Here is a 22,127-nt window from a genome sequence, read left to right on the forward strand (position 1 = left end):
CAGCTCGTTCGAAATAAGAAAAACTCCCCCAGAGATATCTGGACCGACAACTGGGCCGTGATTATGAATCTCAGCACAAGACGAAAGTGATGAATTGTATAGACGAGCTTCAGAGGTATAAGTGAAAACTCCCTCGACCAATAATAAGCATCTCACTTCTTAATTGGTCAGGTTGTCGATTGTACAAATGATACTACATGTTGAGAGTAATCGCTTGAACCGTTATAACTTTACCTCCCTGAGTATTTGACCTCCAGAGTGCGGAGGACAGGATACAGCACGAGGGTGATTACCAAGACAAAATAGTCGCCGACGTCACCACCATAGGCGCCGATCAGCTTTGCACAAGGTCCTGCATACTGGAGCGAAATCATCAGCAAAATTTAAACGTGGCGATACACACACCCAACATGTGACTTACCCATGTCTGATTCATGCCAATGAAGGAACAACCGAAGCTGACGACAAGTGTCCCCAGGCCTGCAAAACCCAACGGCAATTTCTTTGGGTCCTGCCAGCCATCGAGATCATAGCCGCCAATCTTGGGTCGAATATAAAAATGCTCGATGGCCAGTATGGAGCCGAAAGAGATGGTCCAGTATCCCAGAAGAGCCAGGAAGTTGTTCAATATCTCTTCCAAGACGTAACGACCACCCCATGCGGCACCTAGTGTGATGGCGGCAAGGAGCAAGTTCCAGAAGAATCTTGGGACAGCCATCCAGTATTTGCCCCAGATTTGGATGGATAGGGAGCTGGAATAGAAAATGCCCACCAAGTTGGCCACTAGCAATGTTGCGTTAGCTGAGCGGAACGCAGACACATGATTACCATGAGATACTCACGAAAAGACAAAGCATAGCATACTCCAGCAAACTTAGCCCAACCAGAAGGTCGCATAGTTGCAATCATTAGTGCGCCTATACCACCCTCGTTGTACACATTCGACATCGCTTCATTGGACATAATAATGCCGCCGTAGAATACACCAAGAAGGCCAACGACGATACTTGGAACCATCAGACCGATCCACGTCAATCCGAATACTAGCCGTTTGTCGATTTTTGTCGGATAGTGAACATAGTAGTCCCCTGCCATCGAACACCATGCGGCGCATGTGCCAAACATCGTGGCAAAGAACGACAGAGCCGCACCGCTGTTATCAATGCCGGTGACCATAGAGAGATTGGGAGTTGGCGTGAAGTATCGAGCCGACTGGCCCCATTCAACGCAGAGCAGGACAAGGATCCATATCCATGCCACTGATTCCCAATGGTGGATGACAGCGAATCCGAAGAGAGATATGATGAAGCCCAGGACTGCGACGATGATGATTCCTGCAGCGATCGGAACCGTATCTTCGCTGACAGCAGAAATCAATTGACCGGCGATGATGCAATTGACTATAGCAAATCCGATGTTGGTGATGATGTTCAAAAGTCCGCAGACTTTGGCACCCCAGATGCCGAATGCGAAACGACTGACTGCGATCTGGCGAAGGCCCGTGTGAGGACTCAGGATAGCTGTGAATGAGGGGATTATCGAGCCGAGGGCAGCGGCGAAAACCATGATAATGGAAGCGTCCTTGACGGAGAGACCAAAGATGGGGCCTAGTGTCCCGATACTGAGTAGAGTTGGGCTGAAGAGCATGGAGAACCATAGAAACATTATCTAGCGGGGCAATGTCAATTGAATTGATGTTTCGGTTGATCTCGGATCCAACTTACATTCCAGAGTCTGGGTGGTTTGCGTTGATCTTCAGGCACTCGTTGGATAGCATCTCGCTCGACCCCCATTTTCCTATCCATCCATGCCTCAAGGGCTCGTCCCTTACTCAGTGTCCGGCTGAAGACATTCCTGTTATGTTCATCCACGGTACCGATCTCCAAGGAAGTGTATTCTGAGCTTGAAGCAAAGGGAGGTTCATGTTCGATGACCACAGGCTGTTTCTGGTTATCCACACCCAGATTCAATGCCTTCAGTTGAGCAGACATCCTGTCGATATACGAATATGGCAAGTCGAGTGGAGCAACGAGAGATCATATGTATAATTTGTTGGATGTTGGCAGTCTTGATCCAGCTACATGCATGTCCTATATGACATATATGTCTACTGTCTGTCTTATCATACTTCTAGAGAGGGACATACGTACCCTCCAATCTGTGAATCCAATTAGTCCCAGACAGCCCTGATGATAAGAGACCAGAGACACAGCCTTGCAGGAAGAGATAGCGATAGCGCACATCGCCGACGAATTGTTACAAATACAATATCGCTCACGAATATGATGGCTGGACCTCAATGTATGGTCGAGGAGACCGTTGGCAAGCGAGTTTATCTGCGGGACAATTGCCTGATTCGGTTAGCGCGTCCACCACCTCGCCAGCGCTCACTATCTCCCGGGCGCATCAATTACTAAATGCAAAAGGACATGTGATGATTTGGAAGAAGTGATCAATCATGCAGCAGCTGCTCGGGATGTCGGATATATAGAGCTGGAAGACAAGACGCAACCATTCCTGTTCTTCTCTGTCCACACATATTCTTGAGCCCACTCAACCATCCTTTCTGATACTCATTACATCGTGAATCGTGACAATGTCTACCACGCAAGACAACACTCTCAAAACCAAGTTCGGTACCATCCAGATATCTCAGGATGAGGGAGCTGGCGACTTTGATACTATTCCGATCATCGATTTGACGCGAATGAGAAGCGCCGATATTGAGGACCGCAAAGCTCTTGCTCTGGAAATTCGTGATGTCTGTATCAACGTCGGTTTCTTTTACATAAAGGTATATATACCTCATGCTTACCGAAACATGTGAATGTTGCTGATGAGAATAGAATCACGGTGTCGATTCTGAGCTGATCAAGGAAATTCACGCCACAGCGAAAGAGTATTTCGCACTGCCCTTGGAGAAGAAAAAAGCAAATGCGAGGGCGAATTCATCGGTACGGAGGCATCGCTCTGGATCTCCTGTAGTCACTGCCTCTGCTGATAGTAAATAGGTGTTTCGAGGATACACACCTGTATTCGAAGAGTTCTCACAGCTTGATCATTCTGTTGGAAGTCTCTGCGAGAGCTTCGATATTGGCTACGAGTTGGCTGGCGATCCATTAGCCAAGCCTGGAGACACTCTTTCCATGGCCCAATCAGATATGTATGGAGAGAATGTGTGGCCAGACTCAGAGGTCATTCCGACCTTCAAATCGTCATACCTTCGGTACTTCAGAGCAATGCTCACTTTAAGTCGTGACTTGCTGCAGATCTTCGCATTGGCTCTTGACTTACCAGAGAGCTTCTTCGACAGTGTTACGACACGACCCGGCTGCATGTCTAGGATTATTCACTATCCGCCCCAGCCCATTCCAGATGGCAATCACCCCGGGATTGCTCCACACACTGTCAGTACTCGTTGAGACCATTGAACCTGCTCGGATCACTAAAGATCTTCTAGGACTTTGAGTGCTTTACCATCTTGTGCCAGGACGACGTCCGTGCTTTGCAAGTGTTGAATCAGAGCAACAGATGGGTCACCGCAGAACCGATTCCAGACCATTTCGTGGTCAACATTGGCGACTTCATGAGGTTCTGGTAGGTTCCTCGAAGAACGTGAACGACGATTGTCATTTCGATCGTGCACGACTCGACAAGCTGACATTTCGTCTCCAGGACCAACGGTCTATTCCGCTCGACAATGCACAAGGCCACCAATCTGACCGGACGCGATAGATACTCTGTCCCATTTTTCTTCGGAGTGAATTTCGATGCCATGATATCCGTGCTAGATCATGGCGCGACGCAAAAGTCCGACGCAGGTGTTAAACCACAGTCGATTATGGCGGGTGATGTAAGATTGGCATACAACACTGTCTCGATTTATGGTGATACCTAACGGGACATACAGTACATTCGTCGTCAACTCGAGGCTATCTACGAGAAACCTCTCGAAGTTCCTCAGTCCACCGGTGCAATCATGCAGATCCCAGTGTAGAGGTCAGTGAACGGGCTAAACGAGAGTTGGAGAATGACAGTCAGAGAGACGTAACCAGAGCAAGTAGCGAAGGACGTGAGTCATCATAGCTTCTGGTAGATATGACAATATTGCAAAAGATATTGGTACTTGAACAATACCACGTTTTCAGTGTGTATAAAGATGATTATCAAGCAGCTGAATCTACGTGATCAGGCCGTGATATGAGTGTACAAGAGGGGAAGCATTATCGACCTAGTGAATCCTCTGGAGTCAGACCATATCGATTTCTAGACGAGTGAAGAAGCCTTTGTCAGCGACGACAGTCAGTGTGGTGAATGAGGTACTATGTCCAGTCTGAGTGCAGCGACATGGCACCTTACCAGCTTTATCGTGCAGCGAGTGTCTCATCCGAAAGGCAGATCCTGGGGCGAGTCCGACGCGGCAGAATTACCGTTCTGGGACAAAAGTGGGCTGCACACCTCAGGCTTCCGTCCTGTAACCGAACACCCGAGACACCTTCTCGGAGCCGTTTTGTGGGTGTAAATTGCGCGGGGTACGATGGACGCTTTCTTGATTAGACTCCATACCTACCGTATAGCACACTTCTACAGAGCGGCTCCGCACGTTGTCATCACGTAGGATCGAGCTAGTCACGTCTTACAATCCTAGGCAAGAAAATCACTACGGCTCTAGGTTGAAGCAAGGACGCTACGAGGAGGATGATTTGACGCCAGTCGAACCGTCACAAAGCGGACAGGGTCCCCCACCATAAATAAACCCTTCCATTGTGATTATGTATTGTAGGTACAGCAGCCTCGACATCGTGTAATTGGCCTGATTGTTACGATTGATGCTCTGAAAGCACATCCGCTGAAAGACGCATGGCATAGTGCAGAGGACGTCGGCCTCGGAGATCTGACCCATGGTTACGATGCTTCCATGACTGCAAGTTCCTGGGCCGCCTTGCACATGAGTTTGACTGCTTTCCATACATCTGTAGCCCTTCCCTCACATTCGACGGCGTGGTGCAACGCAACCTTCACCACAACATTCACTCACCCGTACCGAAAGCAGAACAAATATACTATGGAAGCCCGCAAAAGTACATCGCTTGCCTTAAGTCGTTGAGACCCTCGCCCCGCTCTTTCGACCGTGCAGAACACGCTCTACCCAGCACCGAGTGAAGCCTTCATTCCCATCAACTTCTCCTTCTTCATGAAGGGGGCAATGACCAACGAGACCAGGCCGGCAGCTAGGCTTAGCGCCCAGACTCTCCCGATTGCAGACGTGACCGCGGAAATCGCCTCATGCCTCAACTCGGGGGACAAAGAATCAAAAACGGCGCTCTGTGTTCCGGAGATAGCGTCGCGCAGCTGTGCAGAGGTGAATCCTTTGCCAGCCAGAACTGTGCTTAGGCCACGGAAGGCGTATGTCTGGAAGACCTGTCCAGAGATGACCAGAGAAATCAGCGTAGCTCCGAGTTGAGCGGTGTTCTGGAACGAGACGACGTTCGGCACATCCTCAGGGTGACCCTCCAAGCCGCGCTTCACCGTGGCGACTGCATAGCCAGTTTGGATTGTCAGGCCTGCGCCGACAGCAATTAAGACCGTGTAACCATAAATGTTGGCAGGCGGGGTTGTCGAGTCGACAGTGATCATCAGAGCGCCTCCCGGAATCATGAATATCCCCGTAACGAGATACATGATCCAGTAGTAGCCTACACGGGGCAGAATGATACCTGAGAACATGTTTACTGCTATCAGGACCAGAATGAAGGGCAGCAGTCTGACGGCGGCCATGATGGCAGTATCACCATGCGTGAATTGGAAGTATATCGGGATGTAATATGCAGGAACGAAAAGATTGGTCGTCGCCGCAGCCGTGCCAATATACAGCACAAGTTGCGAACGGGACTTGATAAGATGCCCTGGAAAGATTTTGCTTGTCTTGGTGGTAAGGAACGAGTAGTACTGCTGGAGAGCGAAGGCAACAAGAGTGACTCCGAACACTATCCACGTGGCGATTGTTCCCCCGTCGTCCCAGGGCCACATAACGCCTGCGAACGTCAAGACAAGGGTAAAAGCAACAATAAAGCCTACCCATAAGAGTCCACCCAATGCGTCGATGCTTCGGAATTTTTGAATGGCCGGTATTTCTGGTTGTTGTGTTACGGAGGGTAGAAAAAGTAGGTAGACAGGCGCGCAGACTGCTGCAACAACACTGTACCACATAGACTCGTAAGTTAAGGACTTGATCGCGGAACGGCCCACCGTTGGCAAGGACAGACTTACAGATTGATATAGAAGGACCATCTCCATGTTGCCGAGCTTGTCGAAAAGGAGCCACCTACTTTTGTTATCATCGTAAGTTCGAATCATTGTAAGGTGTTCCATAGCTTACCTATGACGGGACCGAGGATGCTCCCAAGGCCCCAGATGAAATCAATTCCTGCAATGTAGAGACCCCGCTCTTTATTTGTCGTACAGACAGAAATAATTGAGGTTCCTGTATCGTATTGTGGTCAGCTGATGAGGATGGCTTGACGAGCTCATCTGGAAACACAAACCCTAGCTGCGCTTCAATCAGTGCCTGTCGACATCATACGAATTGATCATCGCTTGACTTACATAGATACCAGAGCCACCCATACCAGCAATCACACGGCCCACAATCAGGGCGTTCATGGTGGGCGCCGCGCCGCACAGCGCGGACGCCGCTTCAAATACCACGATCGACCCGATGTAGAGCCACTTCATATCAGAGTTGTTGTAGGCAGTACCCCTGGATGTCATCAACTCATATAACCACAACATATGTCTCGAAACATTTACTTACAAGATCAGTGTCATGGAAACGGGACCTAGTGGAAATCCCGTTCCGATCCAAGTGAGCTGCGAGACATCGCCAAAAGTCTCGACCACCGCGCCCTGAATATCTGCGGCTATCGTGGTATCAAGACCGTAGAGGCAAGAGCTCAAGTATAGCGAGACACAGACCAGCGCCCATTTGTAACCATGTACTGAACGTGCTGGGGGTTCTGTGGCTAGCTCGTCAGGTTGAGGACTAGCAGTACTTGGAGTGACTTTTTCCTCTTCAATGCTAGTCATATCAAATGGAGAGGTAGAATGAAAGCGGTTTGCAGGGAGCAAAATTATATCTTAGTACGAGATCGGTATGTTACAAGAGGTAGTGGTAGTTGAGTAGGATATGCGCATCGCAATATTTATATGGAGTACTACCTCCAAAATCTGGATTGATCATCCTTAATTCGCTACTGCTATGTCAGGTCGTGTCGATTGATAACGCAATCCCATTTCTCTCTCCGACCCATACCATCATGTATAATAGGCCGAGCGTGGAATTGCGTACTTTAGGGGAAATAGGCCGCTAGTGTCGAAAATAGGCCGAGCGTGGGGATCACCGCGACAGAACAGCGCACTTCAACACATCAATCAGATCTGAGAATGACGATCAGACCTCGAGTCCTCACCGATGGCACAACCACGAAAGTACCGAGCAGGATGTTGACTAGTCGTTCTGCACGACACAATCGAAGTCATGGTGAAGTTGCGCACTTTACGACTGTGCGTGAATCAACTTTGCAGAAAGTACAACAATCACTCCTGACACCCGAGCACTAATATAAAGCTCGAAGATTGATCTAATGCTATACTTGATGATCTGAAGTTGAGATTGGAGACCGAAAAAGGCTCTGCCATGCTTGACAATGTTTCCTATTGTTGTCTACCTGACGAGACGGCATGCACGACAGATCGGAGTCGGAAATACCTTATCGTAGCCGTAACCCTGATGAGTGACGAATTTATGCATATTACTCGACGCTATTGAGCTGCATGATCGATACATCGTCCATCCTACGGACGTGTCAATTATCAGTGTCAATTACGGGTAGGCAAAGCCACGTTAATAGAGATTATCCGGCCGAGGTCCACTGCTGTATCATCTGCAGAGGTGCGGGTGCTCTCTGACAGCATTTGTGAAGAACTGCTCGAGTCCATTCGCTCTTATGGTCGCTTGTCCCCCCACATCCAGTAAGCTCGGTAGCAGGTTTCCAATCTGCGTGAGAGCGACTCTAGACTGAACAAGGTTGAATTCGCATCGCTTGTACAGCAACAAACAGTCAGTCGTATGATCGATGTCTAAAACAACGCTGTACTGGCACAACAAGTCGAACGCCTCGAAGATCTTGAATATAGCAGCCAGAGAGACAAGCCCGGATTCTGTAAGCCCTGCCACGGTTACGGAGGTGGATGTACGGGTTGCCAGCGGTGTCCCGGAATGGGCCTTTGGGTACATGCCAGGCTCATGTGTATGCCCAACTGAACCTTGGCTCGTAGGCTTGGCCAGGCGACTGAAGATAGTTGATATCTTGATGCACGTGCAGTCTATCAGTTTGAGCAGTTCTTGAAGTGCATGATTATCCATAGAGATATCGGGCTGAACAAAGCCCTGTTTATGTTGCTCAAGACAGTTAGACATGCGCTCGACCTGCTCGTTGAGCTTGGTGGTCAGTTCGAGAACCGCACCCAAGCTTGCTTTATCTGCCATACAAGTCTCGGAGGATGATTCATGGTTGCTAGCATGGCTGATTGCTATCGTACCGGGAGGTTCATCACTGTCGTGAGGCGAAGCTGGACGCGATGGTACACAAATGTAGGGCCCAGATACACCATCGTTTACTACAGAGCCTCTGCTCAGAACATTCGAGTCCAAGATCGTGTCTCCGGCACCGCTGTCTGTTACACCCATAGGTGCGTGTAGCTGGCTGAAGTCTATTATCCCGGGATCACCCCAGTTGAGGTCAAAGAGGTTGGTGGCAGGACCCAGGTTTGCATTATCATTATCGATGTCATTCATGCAAAGGCGAGGGGACCATACGCTTGGCGGAGTCGTTCTGGGTGATGGTCTAGACAGTCGAGTACGCTTATTGTGAGAGTTGTCTGCAGTATCGTTGTCTGCTCTAGGTCGGCCACTCCGAATACGAGGCAGGAAGAAGCATTGCCGATTGGCAGCAACGCACGACACACATGGTCCACCTTCGGGGGACAGCTCACAACGAACCTTGCGGGAGTGGCAAGCTTCACAAGCACCGCGGACGATGGGAAGTTGTTTTCGAGGTCCGGATGCCAGCAAGCGAACAATAAAGTAGCATCAGATGGTACGGTTGAGCTACCTCCGGTGGAAGGGAGAATGAGTAATGGGGCGGTGCTACACTAGTTTACGGGAGCAAATGATAAGCATGATCGCACTGGTTTTTCTCCCACTTGCAAGCGCTCTCAAGTCGATAGCGATAGTTGAGTGGATGCTCCAGGGGCGGGGTGGCACTATAAGGTATCTTAACCATGGGTCTGAAGGCTTAAAGAACAAGCTTATCTCCGCTGGAGCATCTGCCAAGCCAAGCCTTGGTACCTAACCTCTATCCTACTCCATCGATTTACGAAACGTCGGTACACAACTATTGTTGCTTGTATTAGGCATGTCAGGCAGATTGAGCCAGCTAAACGCCCTGAGCTTAATACTCGACTGCGATAAGGTAAGGTTGGCCTGTTCCCGGAAGCATGGTGTACCGTACGTTTACGCTACACCTCGAGCCGAGCTGCTCGTTAGCGCGTGTGCGCAAGCTTACCCACTCACCGACATGCCGAGCCGGGGCGGTTTTTGATCCTACTTCAGGTTTGTCACAAAGGTAGGCATTGAAACATCTTGATAGCCGTGCACTTGTATATCGAGAGAGTATAGGGGGAAGATCTAACGCCACTCGGCATCTTGGCTGGCAGACCACGGTATCGCCAAAGCGTATAAGAGCTATCGGAGAATCTAGTGCTTTTCAAGCTCATAGGTGACATTGAACCAGCCCTTGGCTTTGCACATGTACCACATATCATATAGCTCCGAGATTTGATCAAATGGGGATGGAATGCGTCAATTCCTCTTGAGCTACAATGGTGTTAGTGGAAACGACAGTAAAGCAACGGGGAGGATTGAAAGACAATACCCTGTGTTACCCACTGCTTCCAAACAGCGGTTGGTCTCAAATCCCTATATGCCCAGACCGACTCCAAGGTAGCTGTAAGTCTGTTCTCCCGTTTGTACCAATAGCCTGGCAGGGAATTGAGTCGACGAACAATCGACTCTCGAGCGCTTGCATCCACTGCTTCACAGCCTGCTATGAACAATGGAAAAACGATGGCTAGAGAGGCCCGGGAGTCTTGACCTATCTGTTCGATTTCCTCGTAGACTCTTTTGACTTGGCGACGAACGAATGGTGCTGTCCATGGTAAGTCTCTGAGGCGGGTATAGAAAAGTAGCACCACAGCAGAATAGCTAGCCTCGTTCAAACGACGGAGATCAAGATTTTCATTTGATCCAGTCGCCAAGGAGCACAGATCTGCCTCCCGGCATGTGAGTAGACTTTCTTCCAGTCGATTGACTTCTTCGCTAAAACTGGGATCTGTAGCTAGATCGCGTGATTCTTGTAAATGCACTGTTTGTCTTTGACGTAGTAGTCTAGACAACTTCAACAGGGGATTGATGAGGCGTTTCGAAAAGCCGTATAAGGGATGGACCGTCCAGTCTTTACAGACCAGAGCAGTCCTGGAGCTCAATTCGGAATCGTCAAACTCTATCGCGAGATGTATCGTTTCCCCTGATAATGAGATGTCGTTCCTCAAAGAACACTGAGTACATATCTCTGCCCATCGGAGTAAGTGCATGGCAATCGAGAAGCGGTCATTATCGGCATGAGACCTGGGTCCGCTTTCCATCAAACACGCAGCAGCACTCCGCGCCAGCTGCAGCATGTCGACGTAGGTCTCCGAATCAAATAGGAAGAGGAACACGGCCGTCACCGTTGCTGTCAAGGACCATTGCGAGTCGGCCGATGTTGGGCCTCTCAGCTTGGTCAAAGCTTGCGACGCCTCAAAAGCAAGATTTGAGGCTGTTCGTCGTATGGTCTCGTCCCCTACCAAGGCCGAGTACTGGAAACCCGACAATGCCAAGGCAGCCGATCTGAAGGCTCTGCTGGTGATGGCCATGGCTGGGAGGGCAACGCTGTATGGGTCTTGATAGCAGAAATCGCTGGTGGAACTATCAACGTCCCAGCATAAGAACATACTCGTAGTACGATGTACAAAGTGTGACCACAGAAATCTTCTTTCGCGAGATACAGCCAGATCATCGGGTAAGGACTGGAGACTTTGCGGTATGGTCGAGTGATCGGGAAGCCTGACTGACTGAGCGCCTGTCCTCGGTGTTGGAAGACTATTTTCACTCAACCCAGTTTGTTGAGTGAAAATCTCACCCTGGTAAAGAGCGCCACGCTTGACCTGGTGTTCTGTCGATGCAGTGTCATTGTGTACTATTTCGAGTGGGCTTTTATAGCCTGCACAACTCGGATGTCCTTGAAGAGCTCTGGGTGGTGTTGCTATGTCCTTTATCAGTGGATGCGCTGATGTTGCTGGCTATACGCTATCAACGTGTCCGATGTCTCGTGCTTCATCTGTGATACGCATGACACTTTCTGGATAGTCGAGCGGCAGTGAAGTACATAGACGAGCACAGTATCGTCCAGGGTGACTGTTAACAGCAACGCAGGGATAACGGATCATTAAGGTACCTATGCGACGTCGTTTACTCGACCTTTCTAGTGATAACGCTGATGGACCATGGGCAATGCTCCACTCCTTAAAAGTTGAAAGCTGGCAGACGTAACCTGACTTTTGGCATTGTGAACATTGTGGTTTGGCCTGGTCGCACTGGCAAGCGGAGATAAGTCTGGGAATGTAGGCGGCCTGGAGCTAAAGACTACTTACTTTCCGTTTCCGCCTCTTGCACTCGAGGCATGCCCCCTCATTACGCATGACTTAGATCAACAGCCAGACTATTGTTCCAGTCTGTCAAGCAAACTGCTGTTATAATGGGTCATGCTCAAGGCGACAGGGATTCGATGGCTGAGGCAGCTTCCGGATCGCGCACGTCTCTTTATCTTTTCCTTATCGAGAACAACCAACCTGCGGGGTCAAGCTTACCTCCGGCTCGCTTGCGGTCGAAAACATGCCTGATAATTATCTCACCTTGTGTACATTAGGTCCTGTCTCCTTCTTACTTGTACAGTGGGTAAGGTAATGGAGCCATGGCTCTAGTGGTAAGAAGACCTGCTTGTAGTGAATGAGCGAGCTTGAACTCTACGCCAAGTTGACCATGTGCAGGCGTGGGCCCACCAGACAAGAGCCGTACGTCCAAGAAAAATCGGCCATACCCCAATACTCCGATGACCTTGACCGAAACCCACTCTGATCCAGAGCATTAGCCTCAAGCACTCGTGATCCGCGACTAGTGAAATGAAACAATATCAAAGCACTCAAAGACGGCCCTTCACCTGCCCTGTCACCCTTGCCGTCTCCTCATGCAGCGATTCACGATCCAATGGCGCCTGCGATGGTTGCCCATACGCGCATAGACAATTGCCTGATCAGGTGCACTTCGATTAGATGTTACTCATAACACTATACATATAGTATCATCCAGACCGCGGTCGGGACTAGTAGCCGCATTCCTGCAGTCCCGATACACTAGATATGCAACACATTCATCTTGCATTCGAGCGAGAGAAAGTCGCAATCTACTCTACGCACGTCACCAAAGCCTATTCGTTCGATTCGTACGATTTGTTCGAAGCATGTGGGTGCGACGTCCTTGGCTGGTGTTTACCAAGCCACTCGGCATTCACGCTCATGACGCATGGCGGACACAAGTCTGAGCCAAGATCGGCAAATGAAGGCGATTGCGTCCATCAGGCTACAAACTCGTGTTAGAAAGGCCATCAAGGTTACGAGCCGCACATGAGCGAACCGCTTCGCTGATCTGTGCCAGCACATGTGTTGATATATAGTTGGTGTTGGTCGCTTAAAAAAATGAGGTATTTGTTCAGATTGTCGCATTCTCGCCAGCCATGGTCAACATCACTGCCGTAGACTTGCTTCGCTTCGCAAGCAGCATACCTTATGTCACTGAAATTACATCGATTCCGACGGAAGCACCAGATGCAGTCCATTTCATATCCTATAATGAAACATTCGTGACCGACATTCTTGGTCCGACTGTTTCCCAGAAGTTGATTGCTGAGACAAGTTGGGAGGCCTTCCACGAGGCAGGTGTATACAACGCCGCAACAAATTCGCTATACATCACGTCGAACTGGGCAAAGGACTTCTCCAACCCGATCAACGTAACTGTTCTTAGCTTGGACGACTATTCCCTCACGTCACTGCGATATCCGAACGTGGCCAATGCCAATGGTGCCTTTTCCTACTATCCCCCTGGTACGCCCCGGAATAGCTCTGCCGGACAAGAGATAGTCTTCTGTGATGAAGGAAACTTAGAGGATCCCTCTCAGCTCACGGTCGTCAATCCGGCTACCAATGCCACCCGTGTGATCCTCAACAGCTACATGGGCAAGAACTTCTCCTCTATCAACGACATCATCCAGCACCCTGTTACTGGAGACCTTTGGTTCACTGATGCCCGCTACGGGTACTGGCAATTCTTCCGACCCGAGCCTGTGATACGACCCCAAGTCTATCGTTTCGAGCCTGCAAGCGGAGTCTTGCAGGCCGTTGCAGACGACTTCATTGCACCCAACGGCATCGAGTTCAGTCCAGACCTCAAGCACATCTATGTTACTGATACGGGAACAATAATGTTTTCGAACGAAAGTGCCATCCCCACAAACCCAGCATCAATCTACAAGTACGACATCTCCGCAGACGGTAAAGGTCTCGAGAACAGGAAGCTTTTCGCGTATGCCAGCGGCGCTGCACCCGACGGTGTCCATGCTGATACGCAAGGCAACATCTACTCTTCCTGCACCGACGGCGTCAACGTGTGGAACAAGGAGGGTGTTTTGCTTGGCAAATTCGCGGTCAAGGGAGGATCGAACAATTTTGCTTGGGTGCCTCAAGGCATGATTCTCTTCAACAACAACAGAGCATTTGAGATTACACTTGCTGCTAAGGGAAGAACAGTGAGGAAAGACTTCGGCGCAGTATGATCAGGCTGGCCACAGACAGATATCGCAACGCTGCAAGGTATTACTAGGATCAGGTGTTGTACATACATGAAGGTGACATACGTCCAAAATAGGCCGAATCTTTAACATGGTGTCGAAGTCAGACGCGACATAAAGTTGCATGTACATACCGAGCTCTTTGGATTTTGTGCGGAAGACTGCAAAACACCGAGCTTAAGCAGAATGCTCTTGCTTGAGAGATATACTGGAGACTTTGGTTCGTAGTGATCAGCACGTGGCGCATCAGATGAAGCGGCTCGCTTAGATTCCGATCAATGGTAGAAAATCAAGAAACAAAGTTCTAATTTGTAAGGCTTAGCACAGTGATGTCGTTGGGAGGGATCTGCATCCTAATTATCTTCTTCCTTTGGGACGATACATTTATCTTCGACCCATCTTGCAAAATGAACTGATGGGGTATCGACAGCACGCGTGACTATATCTGCCATCCATACAACAAAGGTAATGGTTATGATGGCTGAGATACCAAACGCCGTCTCCTTCCTCCACGCAGTGTCGCGTCCAATCGCATTCCAGAGTATCTCCAGAGACTTGAGTCCGATGGTGTGGATAATGTGAGCATGCACAATGTACAATGCGAAAGAGATCTTGCCCATATATTGTGACACGCTGTTAGTGAACAGCTTCTGAAGCAATGGACTATTGGAGGTTGCCCACACCAACAGTATGGCGCCCCACCCAGTCCAGAAGCGGTGCTTCTCTTGCCAATTGGAGGGGATCCATGCATGAAGTGTATCCCACCCGATTGCAGGTCCTCCTTGGTTGCCGGGCTGACCGCAGAGGTAGACACCGACAAGGAAGACGACGATGTAAAGCCACCAGAGACGATCACGTCGCGATGCGGCCAGGCTGCTGCTCGATGGCAATGCCGGGGCCAAAGACCGGCGGAGGTCAAGCTCTGCCAGAATGAAGCCACCGTAGAAAAGAATCATCTCCCAGCGATCCTTGCGCGTGCACCAGATGATCAGTGCCACGAGGAACAGTATGCGAACCAGAGGTCTCATCCGACTGACACCGAGCTGAGTGAGGTACAGGATGAGCGATGCTCGGAATTCGACGGAGATTGTCCACAGATGGCCGTCAATGTCGATCTGACTAGACCAGTTGTTGAAACTCCATGGATTGATCATGATATACATCTTACGCGCCCAGTCGTAAAGCTGTTTGAAGAGGGTGGCTTTTGGGCGCATGTGTTCCTCCCTATGGTAGGGCAGAAAGTGGCCGTCATATGCTACAGCCCTCGTCGGCTCGTATACTCCAAGATAGACTGTGACGATGATCACAAATGTCCAGACAACGCAGGGCAGGTAGAGACGGATTGCTCGGCGAAATACTGCTGAAGACAATGTATGTAGTAGTTCATCCCACTTCTTACCTCTCATTTGTTTGAGAGGTTTGTAGGAAAGAGCAAAACCAGACACCACGAAGAATATTGAAACCATGGCCGTGCCGTTGTAGATGAAGCGTATAAAGGGGAGTTTGAGAAACTCGTGGTTTTTGCCACCTCTTCCAAATGCACTGTGTGTGTCGTGACTGCCGTAAGAAAAGTGGAATATGAACACGAGAAAGGCTGCTAGTCCACGGAGGCCATCGAGATAAGATGTTTGGTACAATTTCGTCACTTTGGCGAGATCTGGTCGGATTCGGTTCTGAATTGGTGAAGGTAACAAAAAGAATCCTAGGTCCTTGCAGGTTCGGGAACACGTAGACCACGAGGGTAACCGCAGCTTAGTCCTTGTGGTCTCTGCAGGGGGAGGTGTCGCCTCTACTATGTCCTCGGCTTCATCCTCATATTTCTCGAGTAAATGGTCCGACTCGGGCACATGGTCTTGGTCTGATGAAACAGATAAATGCATGATTATACTGTAGAGCCACAAGCTCAATGCAAAAAAATAGACTCGAGAAATGAAAGGAAGTAAGAGAGGATCAACCATTAATATCTTGACATGCCCCTATGCGGGACATAATGTGTTCGAAAGCTAGCGGGACGTCTACCGCCAACAAAACGGTCAGCCAGATTGTGCATCCTTGGTATTCACATGAGCCTGCGAGCCACTGCAGCTGCCGATTCTACTTGAGAACTGACATGTCTCAAGTCTCATCCCGCTTTGAAGACTACTGGAAGACTACTATTTTTTGCATGCTGATCAGCATGAGGTCGGAACATGTCGAAGTTGTTCTCACTGAGTGATAATAGGATAACGTACTAGACTCTTCCGACCTAGGAGGAGGCGGATGGGACGTGACAAGAAGTCGTTACTCTATCCAACGGTTATATAGAGATCGCCCTATACTTCAGCTGACATGGACAGATCCTTCTTCATGGGGTTGACGGCAACCTGACGAATCGAGAGATCCTCTACTTTCTGCATGTTATTGTATACTGTCTCCTGAGGCTTTTGCTCTCATCCAAAGTGAAAAATTCAAGCACAATAGTCAGATTGCGACGCACAAATGACTGGGAATAATGTACACACAAGTACTTACAGGAGGTGTGACATGTGAGGTACCTGCAAGTTCACTGAAGCAGGACCGGTGCCAAGACCCCTTTGATCAATTTCGTCAGAAACCCCTTATCCTGAGCTCCCTCGTTCTTGACGGAAGGCAACACTATCTCATGAAACATCTTCGAGAACCTTGAGGTACGGTTAACAATAGGTCGCCCTTCAACATTGCGAACACTGTAGTGGACTGACAGAGTATTTAGGAAGTGGGTTATCAGGGTTCGGTATGTGCACACCTTAATTGTGATAGAAACGTTTCAGCGCTACCTTATCGGTACGACCCTTAATTCTCTTGCACGAGTCAAGCAGCGGCGCTGATGTCCGAGCTTTGAGGTTGTCAACGACAGTGTGTGCAGAGGGGCCTGTACCTTGTCTTTTTGATCTGTGATTTTCCGTGATTGATTTATGCTACGATCTCGTATACTGTAAGATCAGTGTTCCCACGACTTAAAGCACTCGAAGAGGCTTACCGCTGTTGACATTACAGATCTCTTGGGTCCAGGGGCTGTATCGTCAAAGCGATTGTCGAGACGCAACCTCCAAGTACCCATCATCTACGAACGACCATATCATCGTCTACCGGCGTTCATACAGGCAAGTACATATACATAGCTGATGAGAACAAAGCTTCGCCTATTGGCTACCTACTAAGCAGCCTTCCGTACCTGCAATAGTTCACTTTTCAGTTTGCTGATCATGTTGTCTCGGAAGGAGCACGGCAAGGAGGCAAGGAGGCAAGGCTTGACCGAGCTCGTATGCGCTTATATCAGTCCTATGATGACCTACATCTTGGTTTATGTTCTCATTCGCTTGCAATTTGCATTGCTTCCATCGAGGCAAGCTTCGGGTAAGGATAGCCACCAATCTCGACAAACAGCTTTCCTGCATTCGCCATCAAATCGGCAGCATCTTGACCAAGCCACTGGGGAATGAGTCCTTTCCTAGAAATCTCCATTTCACGGAGAATGTTACCACAAGCCTGTGAATTGTGTCAGTGAGGTTGATCGTGAGTGGCTTTAGCGAGCAGAAGACACATACCAGCACACCGAACCCTTTCTTGGTATGGTCGGCCGACAGCTTCATGATCACCTCTGCCACGCCTTCCGTAGTGTTCTGGGGAAGTTTTCGCTTTGCCCACTCCTGAGCAAAGTTCTTGGACATGTCAGTGGGGGTAAAGAATGGGGCAACCCCGTTTACTCGGAGACTGTATCTTTCGGCGTGCACTTGTGAGGCGCGCAACAACCCGGTAACTCCATGTTTCGACGATATATAGCCAGCAACGCCAGTAGCTCCAAAGTAGCCAGAAGTCGAGATGACTAGGAGGATAGAGCCACGAGAACCGTCCGGGAAGCTAGACTGGTTATCTTTCATATGATGCATGCCAAGCCGAATCGCTGAACAATCCAAAATGAGCTACGCGACTCTGGAAATGCATCTTTGAGGCCTGCACTTACTACTGAGTGTGCCCTTGATATTGATATCGATTACTCTCGATATTTCCGTGGCCTCGATAAGCTCACCATTGGCATCAACAGCCTCGACATCTAGCCCCGAGGCGGATTCCATGACGCCAGCATTAGCAATCACATATTCGATGCTCCCGAACTTTTCTTTGGCTTGTCTGAATAGATTTTTCATCTGTGACCAGTCCAGAGTACTGGTCGCGACAAAGATAGCTTTTGCTGGATCAGATAGTGACGCGATGGTTGCCTCAGCAGAAGCTCGAGAATACTCCAAGTCGGCTAACACGACATTTGCACCATTCTTAGCGAATATTTGAACGATCTTGGTTCCGATTCCTCCGGCTGCTCCAGTGACAATGACAGTCCTGCCACCCACATTCTGAAGCACGTCGTCATCCAGCTGAACAGGGTGTACAAAAGACATGATTTAGAGCTTGTGTGGGTATTGAGTTAGGCGATACAGATACTATGGTATGGGAACCGGATAGTGCCCTAGCATCTATTATAAATCTTGCCCGGCTTTGAGAAGGATTCAATGACTACGGAGTCATTTAGCTTATAGCCGAAGTCTCGGACAATGCATCAGCACTTTGTGGATATGACTTCTTGCTCCATCGAGTCACGGACGTGTCCGAACTCCACGTCTCCCTGATGCAAGCATGAGGGGTCATTAGCGTCGACAATCAATTGGGCAATACATGGACACATGTATCCTGTAAGCCGATAGGATGTTCTAATCGCAATAGCATGCTTTGTTTCCGAAGGTAAAGGCCGAGGCCGTCCGAGCAATACGGCATGAAGATCTACAGCCGCATGAAGCGGGTGAAAGAAAAGCCATAACTCCTGCCACATGTTTTGGTCACATGGAAGCAGTACCATCAACACTCTCGCTTCCTCAAAGGCCCGAGAAACGTGGGTCATGGTTTTGGTGTCTGGAGTGAGAGTATTGGGGCCCCAGACCTTGGCGGTGCGGGGAAACTGGGGTCATCTATTAAGGTACAACGGGACGAACACAGTGGCGCTAGTCGAGTCTCGAGTGGTTCCCAGGAACCCTTCATTGAGGCGGATCTCTTCTGAAGGCACGTGTAAATGACATTGCGTATATGAAATAGCCTACGCTATACGTGTGCAGTTCTAGAGATTCATTGGTCTCGTGCTCTGTTGAAATTCCCCGAGCTAGGTATGGAGCCTTGGTATCATGGTCACTCCCATCACCAGGCTGTTTAGAGACCAATCTCATCGGTGATATGACAGCAGTGCTCTCCGTCTTCTATCTATCATGTCGACTTAGTCCATCACAGTGGCACGCGAAAGTAGCAACATCATTATACAATACTGGACCATGTCTGGTATCAAGACGTCTATGACCGAGGCAAGGGTCGAGTTCTCTGAGAACTCACAAGACAATATGCACAGGACACCTGCGCTACCAATTGGAGCAGAACGCGTAGATTTGACAGAGCAGGAGGCGAGTTGGCATCTTTCCAATGTCCAATAGAGAGCCACTCTTATATGCAGCGTAGAATTGCCGCCTTCGTCGTAAGACTGACAAAGTCATCCTGTCCCTTCTCGTCTGGGGATACTTCTTGCAGATCATAGATAAGACTGCTCTAGGATACGGAGCTCTCTTCGGACTTCGAACTGACCTCAAGCTTGTCGGCAAGCACTATTCGCTCGCGTCCAGTGCCACGCCTATCGCTCAACTAGCGTGGCAACCCATTTCGTCCTACCTTATCGTCAGAGCTCCACATCGGATCCTGCTGCCTCTACTCGTGCTTTTCTGGGGTATCACGATGGTTTGCATGGCAGCGTCATGGGATTTCGGTTCCTTGTTCGCTGGCAGGTTCATGTTGGGGCTTTTCGAAGGCAGCTGCCTTCCACTCTTCGCAATCCTGACCGGTAGATGGTACCGCAGATCCGAACAGCCTCTCCGAGTCGCTTGCTGGTATGGCACAAACGGAGTTGCCACAATCGCTATTTCAGTCATTGCTTATGGCTTAGCAAAGATTTCCCATTCTGCGATCGCAACATGGAGGATCCTGTTCCTCACCATCGGCCTTCTCACCGTCCTATCGGCTCCCTTATTGTGGTGGTTCCTGCCTAATGACATCGACAGCGCTCGATTTCTCACCGAGCATGAGAAGCGACAGACATATGAACGTCTTCGTGCCAATCAGTCCGGCGCTGCCAAAACGAAGTACAAGATGGCACATCTCGTTGAAGTTATACTGGACCTAAAGACATATCCGGGGATTGGCATTGCCCTTTGCCTAAATTGCGGCGCTAGCGTAACTAACACCTTCGGTCCACTGATCCTCAGCGGCCTAGGATTCGACAAGTATACAACCTCTCTGTTGAATAAGCCGTTCGGTGCGACGCAGATCCTCACCATTGCCATCTCTTCGTTTGCTGCTCAGCGAGGCAAGAAAAAGGGAGGAGTCCTCTTAGCACTGGCTCTTCCAATCATTGCTGGTCTGGCGGCCTTGTATATGCTTCCTCGAGATCCCTCCCACACTGCCCCGCTTCTTGTCAGCTACTATCTATTGGGGTTCATCTTCGGCGGCAACCCCATCCTTGTCGCATGGATGGTGGGAAACACTGGTGGTTTCACCAAAGGCTCTGTGATTATGGCGATATACAATGCTGCAGCCGGAGCAGGAAATATCATCGGCCCTCTCTTGTTCGCTACGCAGGACGCTCCAGCCTACAAGCCGGGTCTGAAAAGTGTCCTCGCAATGTTCGCTACACTGGCGGCCCTTGTAATCCTCCAAATGGTGTACCTCGTCTTCTTGAACAAACTCCAGGAGAGGAAGCGCGTCAAGGATGGGAAGCCAGCCAAGCTCGCAGATCTCAGCATGGAGCGCAGATATATCGCTATGGCTGAGGTTGCCGATGCTGAGCAGGGACCACGCATTGGTGACAACGCTTTCAATGACCTGACGGACAGACAGAACGACGAATTCATCTATATCTATTGATCGTAGGCAGAGACGGTTTTCGGTTGCACTTTATTAATAAATGTTTGGTAATGCAGAGGTCCAGCTGAAACGCCAACCATGATGCCCTTACTTGGACTCATGATTATCAATTCTGCGATTCGCAAGAAATCATAAAGCTTAGAGCGGTCGGGTACCGGATCAACGTCCTCTATGCCACCAACATCGCCAATACGGTGATGACCCGCCAATCCAGCTGCAGCAAGGTAATATGGGGCCTTGCGCATATCCGGACATCCGTCTACAGAGACAGACACGTGCCGGAAACTCCTCTCTGATCCTTGCTGGACAGGATGGACAACTTCCGACAAAGACGGAGGGTTCACCTCGATCTTACGAATAGTCAAGTCTCGTAGAAGTGGATTAGACATTTATATCTAACGCCACGGTGATGTCGACAGCTAAGGAGTCATTGTGAGACAGAAGACAGAAAAGGTTCCCAGCATAATCTTCTTGTCACTATTTGATCAGCACCACCAATAGAGACGAGGTTTTACGGGAATGGGTTTATTGTATATGGTGAAGTTCATCTTCAAACATGGCCCTTCGAGCCTTAAGAATGAGGTCAAACAGAACTGGGGTTGAACGCTTACAGCATATCCTCTCTAAAGCCTGTCAGCGGTTCAAATCGATGATCGCCAGCTACCGTTGCACATATAAGACTCGATACAGCGGTCGCCACCAGCCAAATTGCTGTACATCGGATGAACATCATTTACATTTTGAGATGTACAAGTACTGTACGTTTAGGTGGTGATGACAGAACCGTGCTGTGTTGCAATAAAGAAAGCGGGGCTCGCTTCGATATCACATTACCGTGATGCGGTACATAGCCACTAAGAGCCATCGGAAGATAGCCGTGCCTAGGCATGGAATAGCAACAGATGCAACGACAACATACAGTAATGATAACATACCTGTGCATGAGGCATCAGAATGTTTTTCCCTGGCTGGTCCACTATTGCCGTTCCTTTCTTGATTGTTGTCGCCGTTGACGCGTTAACCCCCGCTGTATAGCTCCACGGTAAGGATAAGCAACGATAAGCGCTTAAGATCGTTGACCCCGTAATTTGAGTG

General features: G+C 49.5%; 4 protein-coding genes across 5 annotated transcripts; 3 read left to right on the forward strand and 1 right to left on the reverse strand.

Moving 5' to 3' along the window:
- Positions 1 to 230: 230 nt before the first annotated feature.
- Positions 231 to 1,991, reverse strand: AAFC00_003357 (uncharacterized protein; the record flags this gene model as incomplete). Its single annotated transcript, XM_069342817.1, has 4 exons — positions 231 to 359; positions 422 to 783; positions 843 to 1,668; positions 1,725 to 1,991. The coding sequence occupies 4 exons, from the start codon at positions 1,989 to 1,991 to the stop codon at positions 231 to 233; spliced, it is 1,584 nt and encodes a 527-aa protein (XP_069199322.1).
- Positions 1,992 to 2,596: 605 nt separating this feature from the next.
- Positions 2,597 to 3,997, forward strand: AAFC00_003358 (uncharacterized protein; the record flags this gene model as incomplete). 2 transcript variants are annotated; one of them, XM_069342818.1, is made up of 6 exons in its annotated part: positions 2,597 to 2,794; positions 2,847 to 2,954; positions 3,012 to 3,407; positions 3,461 to 3,597; positions 3,676 to 3,853; positions 3,911 to 3,997. In XM_069342818.1, 6 exons carry the CDS (start codon positions 2,597 to 2,599, stop codon positions 3,995 to 3,997), a joined length of 1,104 nt encoding a protein of 367 aa, XP_069199323.1. The 2 variants fall into 2 exon arrangements, with proteins under 2 accessions (XP_069199323.1, XP_069199324.1); XM_069348495.1 differs by lacking the exon at positions 3,911 to 3,997 and having other exon boundaries at positions 3,676 to 3,898.
- Positions 3,998 to 12,950: 8,953 nt separating this feature from the next.
- AAFC00_003359 (uncharacterized protein) lies at positions 12,951 to 14,048 on the forward strand (the record flags this gene model as incomplete). Its single annotated transcript, XM_069342820.1, has 1 exon — positions 12,951 to 14,048. The coding sequence occupies one exon, from the start codon at positions 12,951 to 12,953 to the stop codon at positions 14,046 to 14,048; it is 1,098 nt and encodes a 365-aa protein (XP_069199325.1).
- A 5,348-nt stretch (positions 14,049 to 19,396) lies between these two features.
- On the forward strand, positions 19,397 to 21,032 carry AAFC00_003360 (uncharacterized protein; the record flags this gene model as incomplete). The annotated part of the gene is made up of 2 exons (XM_069342821.1): positions 19,397 to 19,522; positions 19,578 to 21,032. 2 exons carry the CDS (start codon positions 19,397 to 19,399, stop codon positions 21,030 to 21,032), a joined length of 1,581 nt encoding a protein of 526 aa, XP_069199326.1.
- Positions 21,033 to 22,127: the final 1,095 nt, after the last annotated feature.

Source organism: Neodothiora populina, assembly GCF_041146345.1.
Source record: "Neodothiora populina strain CPC 39397 chromosome Unknown canker_contig_15, whole genome shotgun sequence".
NCBI lineage: Eukaryota > Fungi > Ascomycota > Dothideomycetes > Dothideales > Dothioraceae > Neodothiora > Neodothiora populina.